The sequence below is a fragment of the Cupressus sempervirens genome, chromosome 10 (genome assembly GCF_028749045.1).
Source record: "Cupressus sempervirens isolate cs-2001-9-10 chromosome 10, ASM2874904v1, whole genome shotgun sequence".
NCBI lineage: Eukaryota > Viridiplantae > Streptophyta > Pinopsida > Cupressales > Cupressaceae > Cupressus > Cupressus sempervirens.
Window position 1 is genome coordinate 687,837,673 of NC_143127.1, and position 11,755 is coordinate 687,849,427.

The 11,755-nt window shown below is 34.8% G+C and overlaps 1 protein-coding gene across 3 annotated transcripts in view; it reads left to right on the forward strand.

Moving 5' to 3' along the window:
• ATSUV3 (ATP-dependent RNA helicase) overlaps nucleotides 1–11,544 on the forward strand; it is a 232,967-nt gene extending 221,423 nt beyond the window's left edge. For all 3 annotated transcript variants that reach the window (XM_089803965.1, XM_089803964.1, XM_089803967.1), the window contains one exon: nucleotides 11,171–11,544. In XM_089803965.1, coding sequence (XP_089660091.1) covers nucleotides 11,171–11,279 — 109 coding nt within the window. In that variant the 3' untranslated portion in view covers nucleotides 11,280–11,544. The remainder of the gene's footprint in view (nucleotides 1–11,170) is intronic.
• Nucleotides 11,545–11,755: the final 211 nt, after the last annotated feature.

Consider the following 11,755-nt stretch of genomic DNA (forward strand, 5'->3'; position numbering starts at 1 on the left):
TTCTTGTTGCTGTTGAATTTTGCATTTGTTTTTAGGTTAATTTCAAATTTCAATGTTACTATTTTGATATTACATTCACAATAAGTCCAAGTTTTGAATCCATATTGAGCATTGAGTTTGACTATTGGCATGTTGCATGTTAAGGTTCTATGATGTTTAAATGACATGGTTTATGTAACATCCTCATTTTTCTCGGCATCGGAGTTTGAGAGATTAGCCTATTATTGTGATTCTCGTACGCTAATTATTGTGGATAGAGGGTCTTCTGTGGTAGTGGCTTGGCTTGGGAGGGTCTTAACTTCTCCACAATTCAGTAAGCTACATGTTGGTCTCTATTTGGCTCAAATTGGACTTCATTTTGGTTTAGTTTTGTGTACTTACTATTTGTAGTCAGTGTTGATTGAGATGGACCCTTTCTATTTTTAGAAAGTGCATTTGGTCACATGGAGAAATAATTGGTATAACTTCTATTTCAAACGACGTATTTAAATGATGAGTAGTTTGGGAGTTATTATATTTTAAGTGGGCAAATTATTATTAATTTATTAAATGACTTATTATAAAGTTATAATTTAACTTTATAATTTCATTTAAGTTGAGAGTTGAGTTATCATTGGAAAGAGCTATTTATTAATTAGTTAAGCCAAGTCAAGTGAAAGAATCTAATGGAAGCTTATAATTAATGTTCTGTGGTGAAGCTTCTTCAGTGAAGTTACATTTTGGTAACCAAAGGGACATTTGGAGGTTATAAATACAAGCTCATTTGTTGAGAAAATCACAGTTGGAGAATTTATTTATTTTGTTGCCTTTGTGGCTTTTTCTGAGGTTTTGAATATTGATGTCCTTGCTGAAGTATATTTGTTTTGATTGTGAGAAGTGGTTTTTAATTCATAGTTGGGGTATTGTGAATTAGTTTCTCAGAATTGTTTTGAATCACGATTGAAGTATACTGATTTAATTATATTTTAGGATATTGGTTGAATCTTCTCTATTGTTTTCTCTATGGTTGTGGAGTGATTGTTGGCTGAAATAATTTAGCATCTTCTCTTACTGTATTGACTGTGGCTGAGAGGGCAATTCTATCTTGGAGAGTTTGGTAATTTATATCTCTGATTTCTAGTAATTTCTGATTTTGATTTCTCAAGGTTGGACGTTTGTGGTATTGCTGGTGCTAAAATCTTTATGTGATTGCGAGTGGGAATTGTCGCCGCAAAAAGAGGGGTAAAAATTTATTAAGACAGAAAGGAATACAACAAGGAGAGCTCAACAAGGAGCTCGATCGTGAGCAACAAGATCATCAAATTCTTGCACCATCTCAAAGGACAGTTGCCCTCTATCCCTAATATTCCAACCCGGATCATGACTAGAAGCCCATTTGGCTAAACAATCAGCAGGTCTATTCCATTCTCGCGGAATATACTTGAACCTAATGAACTGAAAAGAGGAAGAGAAGAAAAGAATCTGCTTAACAACAGTGGCCAACTGCCAACTAACATCCTCAAGCTCTTGCGAAGAAAGCATGTTCACCAGCACTTGGGAATCAGACTCACAAATAATCTTACTCCATCCCCACAAGCAACACTGTTCCACAGCATATAAAATAGCCTGAGCTTCCATGAGATTGTTAGTATAATCACCCTTATGAATTGAGAAGAAAAATTTAACATTCCCAGAACTACAACGAGCCAATCCGCCAATACCAGCCGGACCAGGATTCCCACGAGAAGAACCATCAATGTTAATTTTTAGAACTCCACAGGGAGGAGGAGTCCAGTGCCCATCCCGGTTAACCCGACCCTTCCTCTGATGGTGAAGCTGCCTGGACATAGAAGGAAACCTATGAGCCGCAACCCCATCCTGCAGATGAAAATTGAGGCGATTACAGATAGCAAGATCAACCGGATCCATACCCCCATCAAGCTCACACTTCACAAGAATAGTTTTCTGGAGAGAATGTGATATTTTCCACCAAAGATGCAAAACACCAAGCCGAACATCTTGGAATATGCGACAATTCCTCTCCAACCAGATATGCCAAAGCATGAAAGATGGGCCAGCAATCCAAGCAACATGGAGAGAAGAAGACTTGGAGGGAGCACTACCCAAGTGAGCCCAGAACTCAAGCAAAGAGGAAGCATGCCGACAAGAGCAACCCCAAGCGCTCCACCAAAGGTGCCATATCTGAGTAGAATAGGAGCAATGGAAGAACAGATGGGAGACAGACTCCTCTCCCTTACCACACAAAACACAATAAGAGGGGCCCTGAAATCCACGTTTACAAAGATTATCCCAGGTAAGACAACGGTTGTGAGCCACTAGCCACATGAAAAAATTGCACTTGGACCAAGAAACTTTATTCCAGACTTGCTTCCACCAAGGGACCTCAGCATCCCCAAATAATTGTCTAGTTATCTCCTGATACCCAACAGAGACATGATATTTACCAGACAAGGTACCGCCCCAAGCCAATACATTTGGACCAAGCAAAGAGGAACACTCTCTAGAGGCCAGAATTTGAGAAAGCTCCTGACGATCCATGTCTGTACCTCCAGGAGGCCAATCAGAGGAATGCTTCCATCTATAACCAACAACAGGTCCCAATTGATAAGGAGTCTTGTAATGAGCCACTTTATCCCATCCAGCGGCCAGAAAAGAGTCACAAAGAGGCTGAAGATGAGGGTATATGGATAAAATGGAAGGGAATCCATCCCAAGCATCAGACCAAAACAAAGCCTGAGAACCTCCTTTACATATCCAGAACAGACCCCTCTTATTGTTTGTCTTTAGCATACTAAGTTAATGAATAAATTTAGAATTTTGTGTCATTTGTTGTTTCAGATTTAAATGTGCAAATTCACATGGCATATTTATTTACTAGTGCTTGATATTTATTTGAGCAATGTATAAGGCTAAAGTCAAATGAATTTGTGAACAATTGTTGCATTTTTCAGTACCATGTTTTAGAATTTTAAATACCATTTATTCAATGATAATTGGGTTGTCTGTCAATTTTTTGGTGAAATGCCAAATGTTTGAATAGGTGGTATTGCTAGAAGCATAACTGAATAGGGTTATTATAGTGGTATCATAGTGGTGTCCTACAAGTCTACAAGAATTGGGCTCAGTTTGATTGGTGTTTTGTTTTGGAGATTCAGTTTTAAGTGTTATGGATGGTTTCAAGAGGTTTGGTATTCATTATACCCGCAAAGGGCGTACTTCTTCACCTAGGGATGGAGAATCTGAGATACAAGGTATTGTGAAACAATTGGATGTGCTAGTGAATGAGTTGAATCAAAATCACAAAGGGATGACCCAACCGATTTAAAATTTGAGATTCGAGTAGAGCATGATATCACTTTTTCAAGGAGTGAATTGTGATGATATAGTTGTGGCTGCAAATGTGTCATACATTTCTTATGAGTCTCCACATGAGTTGGGCATAGTTGAGTTGGAATGTGATGAGAATTCATGTCCGGTTGAGTTAGATGATGCAATTGGTGGCATGAGTTCCCAAAATCATGTATTTGATGACAATGCAACGATAGTGATAATAGGAGCATGTGATGATAATGTCATATCGGTAGCTACTTTTGTGCCAATTGAACCATTTGTTGAGGAGTTTAGTAGTATGCAAGTGGTTGTAGATGTGTGCCCTGATGATAGTACACATGTCATTGATGATGAGTTGAGTGGTGTTGAGGCAGAGTCATGTTATAGTTCAGATCAACACAGTGGTGAGGTTCACTTCATGGATAATCCTATGTTTGACATGGATGCAACATTGTCATAAGACAATCCGTTGTTTGAAGTTGGTGTTGATCACTCACCTAAGGATCTGGGCTCAATTTTCACCATTTGTAGATTTGGTTAAGTTCTCTACAGTGACGATGATGTCCTTGGGTTTACAAATTTTGATGTAGCTACACCTATTGTTGATAGAATTGGCATGAGTACATATGGTTCTCATGTAGCTTTGTCTTTTTTAGGGATTGTTGGTGATGATCACGATTCCAGTCAAATATATGTTATGTGGGTGGATACAGGAAAGAAGAGGATGCACATAGATCTTCTACGGAGTTTCCTTCTAGTGACATCCTAACTTCTACATTATCAACAAAAGTTATGGGTACTATGTTGTAGAACATGTGGTTGGTCATAATGATGCTAGTTTATAGTTGGTTCAGTGTTGACAAGGATGTCACACACTTCTTCATTTGGAATCCATGTGGAGGTTGGAGTTCACTATGTTGCCGGATTGCTTGAGGACAAACAATTCAAGGAGGGAGGACTATAATGCCCCTATTTTTGTTGGCATTGAAGTTTGAGATTAGCCTATTATTGTGATCCTCGTAGGCTAATTATGGTGGATAGAGGGTTTTCTATGGCAGTGGCTTTGCTTGGGAGGGTCTTATCTTGTTCACAATTTAGTAAGCTACATGTTGGTCTTCATTTGGCTCAAATTGGACTTTATTTGGGCTTAGTTTTGTGTACTTACTATTGTGGTGAGTTGGTGTTGATCGAGATGGACCCTTTCTATTTTTAGAAAGTGCATTTGGTCACATAAAGAAATAATAGGTATAACTTCTATTTCAAATGACATTTAAATGACAAGTATATTGGGAGTTATTATATTTTTAGTGGCCAAATTATTATTAATTTATTAAATGACTTATTATAACGTTATAATTTAACTTTATAATTTCATTTAAGTTGAGAGTTGAGTTATCACTGGAAAGAGCCATTCATTAATTAGTTAAGCCAAGTCAAGTGAGAGAACCTAATGGAAACTTCTAATTAATGTTCTGTGGTGAAGCTTCTTGAGTGAAGTTACATTTTGACAACAAAAAGGGCATTTGGAGATTATAAATACAAGCCTATTTGTTGAGAAAAGCATGCTTGGATAATTTGTTTTTTTGGTTGCCTTTGGGGCTTTTTCTGAGGTTTTGAATTTTGATGCCCTTGTTGAAGTATAAGGGTTTTGATACTGAGAAGTAGTTTTTTAATTAACAACTGAGGTATTGTGAATTAGTTTTTGAGAATTGTTTTGAATCATTGTTGATGTATAGTGATTTAATTATATTTTGGGATATTGATTGAATCTTCTCTATTGTATTCTTTGTGTCCGAGGAGTGAATGTTGGCTAGAATAATTCAACGTCTTCTCTTACTATATTGACTATGGCTGAGAGGGCAATTCTATCTTGGAGAGTTTGGTAAATTATATCTCTGATTTCTGATAAATTTTTATTTGGATTTCTCCAGGCTGAACATTTATGATTTTGCTGGTGATAAAATCTTTATGTGATTGCAAGTGAGAATTTTCTTAAGCATACTAAGTTAACGAATAAATTCATAATTTTTTGTTAAAGATTTAGATGTGCAAATTCACATGACAAATTTATATACTAGTGCTTGATATTTATTTGAGCAATGTATAAGGCTAAGGTCAAATGAAATTGTGAACAGTTGTTGCATTTTTCGATATCTTGTTTTGGAATTTTAAGTACTATACATTCAATGATAATTGGGTTGTTTGCCAAGTGTTTGTTGAAATGTCAAATGTTTGGATAAGTGGTATTGCTAGAAGCATAATTGAATAGGGTTATTATAATTTATCCACACTTTCTTATAAATGCAATGTATGTATGCAAATTTCTATATATTTTTAATATTTTCCCTATATTTATATAGTTGTCCCTTGGGTCATCCCCAAACTTGGCAAAAGATATTGGTCGTCCTTGAAATTCCTCCCCCTGTCCCCTACCCTCCCTGTCCTGAAAACTTGGTTTAACAATGCTATTGTTCTATAGAACATATATGATTTTGAATATATTTATCAATGTATTATTGTCCTCTGCAATATATGTTATCATAACTGTTATTTTCTCTAATAATGTATTATCCTCTTGGAAATCTATATTATCTTTTGTGATGTATAGACTATCCTTTGCAATAAGTGTATTGTCTTTTGCAAGATATATATTATCCTCTACGATATATATAATATCTCCTACTATATATTATGGTCATTGTGTTTGTACATAAATAATTGTCGTCTATTTCCTATGAACAACTTGATGCAATATAGGTACCCTCCATTGCAACTTATTGTGCCTCTTAAATTACCAAAAGGCATGTCTATTAGTAATCCATACTTATCATAACTTCCTTAATTGTAATTTATCATATGATTGTTTCTTACACGATTAACATTAATTAATAAACAAATTGGAGATTTAATTCATTCCATCAGTATTTAGATGGTTGATTTCATGCTTGTCTCAACCATTGCTAAAGATGTTTATTAGACATAATAAATATTGTCTCAAGTGATGCGATAGATCACTTGAGAAGATATAAATACCCTCCTGACACTAACTTCAAAATTCCCTCTTAGCTAGTAAGATTCTTCTTAGATATCTAAGTTATAAAGTCCACCATGCCTAATGCCAAAGGGTGGTTCCATCATGGCTACTACCATGAATGGAATTGTAAACATGCACAAGTGTGTGCGCTTATCATGGAATCACTCAAATTGATGTCTTCCTTTCATCATGACATGCATCGTGGCTACTCCCAGAGGGCGAATGAATACAAGTTTTGAGAAATGGCATCACTCACATGACCTCCACCATGGGTATTCCCAAAGGGTGGGTCGATCATGGCTATTCCCATGAATGGAAATATAAATTAGCACAAGTGTCCATCATAGAATCATTGAATATGGCGGTGTCATCTCATCTTGGCATTCACCATAGTTACTCCCAAAGGGTGAATAAACATGTGTTAAGTTATGAATTCTTTCACATACCATCCATGGTGGCTACTCCTAGAGGGTGGATCAAGTGATTTGGCCTTAGATTCCTGTTTGACAAAGAAGAATGCATTAACAAGGGCTTACTCCTCAAACCTCTCACACACAAAGAAGAATGCATTAACAAGGGATTTACCTCAACGTTTTCCCTCACAAAGAAGGGTTCATTATAGTACATCTGAAGGAATCACTAATGTTGAGACGTTTCAACAAGGGCTTCAATCTCCACAACTCCAAGCTTGTCTCGAAAATGCTAAAGCCTCACTTTGGCAAGGGGATTGGTGAGAGTATCAGGTTTCTAATCATTAGTGCTAATGGACATTGATTGTAGCATTCCTTTGCACCATATGTCTAATATATTGATATTTGATCTCTACATGCTTTGTTCTATCACAACACGTAGGATTGATAGAAAGCTCCATAGAGCTTGGTTATCACAATGAATAATCACAGTATCCAATGATTGTCGAAACAATTATGCAAGAAGCTTATGAAGCCACATTACTTCTTGTTTTACTATGGCAGCTGGAACATATTCAACTTTTGTTGAGCAACACATGATTGTTTCCTACTACACTCAGAATTCATAGCAGATTCCAAACTAAAACAACAACAAAAGGTGCTCTTCTGACCAGCAACACTCCCCGCTCAATCAAAATATGTATAGCCCTTTAAAAGTCCACAATAGGAGAATACTTCAAGCCATGTCAAACTGTGCTACACAAATATCTCAATATATCTTAGTTGTAACTAGATGTATTTGTTTGGGTTCAGACATGAACTGATTAAATGCACTCACTGCACAACACACATTGGGTTTGGTATTAATTAGATACATCAAGGATCAAATCAATTGTCAATATAAAGTAGGATCTACATGCTATGAACTGGCTACAAATTCATTTAATTTCTTCAAGTTAGTTGCCATCAGTGTAGACATTGATTTGCAATCTAACATTGCAAATCTCTTTGAGATGTCAATGGTGTATTTTCCTTGACTTAGGATGACCCCATCTGGCCTCTAGCATACCTCCAAACCTAGAAATTAATGCATGGACATAAGTCTTTCGCCACAAATTCTAAAGTTAACTCCTTGCATTTAGAGATGAGATGTTCTTCCAGTAAGAAATAAGTCCTCAACATAGAGAACCAAGATTAAGGCTTCACCATTGACTACTTTGAAGTAAAGATTCAGATCAACATCATTCTTACACAATTATAGACCCATCAAGTATCGATTTATTCTTCATAATCAATTTTTACATGCTACAAATCTAGCCTTGTATTTCATACCATGATGGTCCTAATGGAAGTACATTGAGCAACTGGAGCAAATATTTCTCTATAGTCTATTTTTATGTGCTACAAATCTAGCCTTATATTTCTCAATGCTTCCATCAACTCCATGCTTTATCTTGAATAGCCACTTGGAAGACAACTATTTTCCTTAGGTTTAGGTACAATAACTGAAACATAATTCATAATAATGGATTGATATTGTTCATCCATAGAATCTTCTTATGCTTGCTAATTGAGGCTTCATCAAGGCTGGAAGGTTCAATCCCAATAATATTACACATAAATGCAACATAACTAGATAATCTAGTCTTTAACTTTCTTTAAAAGTACCTCTAGAAGTTGTAAATGTTTTCACCTCCTACATAATTTTCCTTGGCCAAAGAGGTATCTTTTTATTCACAACAATATCTTTATGCCCATAAATAGGATACACAGGCTCACTTGGATAATCATTCTCTTCAAGCTTTATGGACTCACTCTGAATCTCAACATTGTGACCAATGTCCATGTCTTAAAGAGTCTCTTGGTCTTCATCAATTTCCATGCATGAACATTTAGATTTTTTGAAAGCAATGTCTTCCCCAAATGCAACATCTCTACTTACCTATATCTATTTTTTATCAAGAACATAAATCCCCTAGGCTTTAGAGTTTTCATTGTAACCCACAAATATCCATTTATTGCCTGAATATTCCAACTAGGTTATTTTGTCTTTAGGTACATGGACATACACTAGACACCAAAGATACCCAAATGACTAACATTAGGCTTAGCTAATGAAAATGCTTCTTTTGGAGTCACATTTAATGAGGACATTTATTTTGAACATAGCCTATTGTTCTTGAGGCTGCTACACCTAAGGAAGCTTGAAGGCCTTGATTATGGCTTTTGTACCTTCAAGAATAGATCTATTAGTTCTTTCTATGACCCCATTTTGTACTTGTGGGTTGTAACAGACACAAAACTCCCTCTTGCTTCTTGCCTCAATATAGAAATCATGAAATCTACAAGAAGTTTGCTCACCTTCATTATCAAACCTAAAAAAATCTTTAATTCTCTTTCCAAACAAGTTCTCTCAATGTGCCTTAAACTCTTCAAAAATGCATAGGAATTCATTAGACTCTTTAGACCTAAAGAAATAAATCCAAGCCTTCCTAGAGTAATTATCTATGTAAGTCACATAATTCAAAATTTTAGTTGAGGATGCCTTTGACATTGGACCACATAAATTGGAATGTACAAGTTTTAATATTTCATTAGACCTTCTTTCAGTACTATGAAGTGGACAATTGGTATTTCCCCCCATAACATGTTGTATTAAAGGTTCAATTTTTGCAAGCGAGAAAGGGAAAGCTCCAACTAAAATATATTGTGTCTAATCCTAATGGCTTTCTCCCAGTAAGGGAAGAATTATTATGCTTTAGAAGGATTCTTCAAAAGGAAAATTGAGTAATAGACTTGTCAAAAGTTTTGGATATCCTAATTTTCTTTAGCTAGAAAACGTTTATCTTGCCAAGAACTAGATGCTTTTAAAATATCCCAACTCTTACCATCAAATGTTCGATTACCAACTACAAAGAATGTGTTACTTCAAGGTGTTCATGGTGGTAGAATGAAGAGAGAGAGAGAGAGAGAGAGAGAGAGAGAGAGAGAGAGAGAGAGATTGATGATAGTACTTGGGGGTTCAATCCAAGATTATGTTGAGGATTTCATTGGATTGAAATAGATATGAAATGTTGGCTATGTTGTAATTTTTGGCTTCTTTCTCAAAATAAATGTCTCACCTGGGATAATATAAAAATAAGGGGGTTGAAGGCACTTCTAGATGTGTTCTATGTGGATCTAGTGAGGAGTGTTGTATCTTTTCTTTCAATTCTCCTTTCCCATTCGCTTGTACTTAAAATGGTGGTCTATTTTCAAACATGATTTTGTTTATGCTTTTTTATCTAAATTTTGAGCTTCCTGCCATTGATCTCCTATCTTTAACCTCTATTCATTTGATTACATGGAATATAGGACCTACTTTTATTCTTTAGCAAATATGGGTGAAGAAGAATTGTTTGAATTCTCAAGGCTATCAAAGTCTTATTGGATATATTGGCAAGAGATTTTAAGCTCTCTAAAAGAAAACTTACGATCAAGTGCTCTTTGGATATTCTTATGGTAATCTTATTTTAACAAAAGTAAGATTTGCACTAGTTGAGTTTCTCAAGAAACCTAAAGTCTAAGGTTAGATTATTGCGTAAAGTGAATAAAGTTGGGAAATAATCTCTTCCTATGGAATTGTATAAGATAAATATGGATAGTTGCTTTACAAGGTAATTTGTGAGTTGTAATGATTGGTTGAATGTTAACTCTTTTTTCTTCAACTTTGAGGATCAATACAAATAATTACATGGAGGCTTATATTGTCTTAGTGCTATGGAGAAAGTTTGTGGGCTGAATTGTTTATTTTTTGCATTGATTCAATAATATTAGTTTTCTTTTTTAATAATATGAGAACTTAATCTTCTTGGACGTTGGCTCAAAATCTAGGGCAAATTGTTTGCTTGACCCAAAATTTTGACTTTTTTATTGACACTCCTTGTGAGTGGAGTATTGTTGATTATCTAGATGAATGAGTTTATAACATTGATTATAGTTGGACTATTATGTATTATGGATCTCTCTCTTAATTCATAGCTCACAACTTTGTTCAATCCATCATGATTTAAATTGGTACTTCTATGTATTTTTCTTATTGGCCTTTTGGTGTCTTGGTGTCTGTTGCTTCTTTGGTTGGACATTAATAGATTTATCTTATCTCAAGGCATCTTGAGTTTGATTATGTTATAAACCTCCTTGGATTTGTTTTCTTTAAGCTTGGACAATACCTATCGTTGTTCAGGAATCTTTGTGTAATTTTTTTTCCATTTCTAGTTGAATAGAATTCTAATTAGCTCACCCTAAAAAAAATGATATTTAATTTTTTAAATTTATTTTTAATTAAAAAAAGGTTTGTTTGGTCTATTTAAAGTGAAATGGTTTGAAAGAAAAATAATATGGAAGTGAAATGCAGGTTAATTGAAGAATATGTTGAGAGATTAGGGTGGAAGAAACGGAGAACTAAAGGCGTTCAAAAGAAGTCAAAACTTGTTTTAAGGAAAAGCGTGCCTTTTTTAAAGTGATCTTATTGAGCTTATTGATTGGCTTCATAAAATAGCATCTAAATTTTGTAGTATAACCTCTTAAGTTTTTATAGAATTTTCATAGGTGTTTAGTTTCAATTTAACAAAAATGGGTTGATCCTAAATGGAAACAATTTATTCTTGATATTGTACATTTATAATGAATGTTTAGAATATATAGCAATTGTTTTGTTTATTTATGTAAAATATAGTTTTTAAAGACTTTTAAATCTATAATAATTTCAAATGTCCATTTGATAATTTATATTACGAGTAGTAATTTGTTATGATAATTTAAACTTTGATGTTTCGCAAAAAATAATCATGAGGTAAGATAACCTACAAACGATACAATTGACTTATTTGGGTAGGTTTGTAGCTTATCTTGCCTCACGATTAAGCTACATGCATGCAAATCAAGGAAAGCTAATTAAGATGATATTAAGCTAACAATTTGGATGTTAAATGCTATAAAT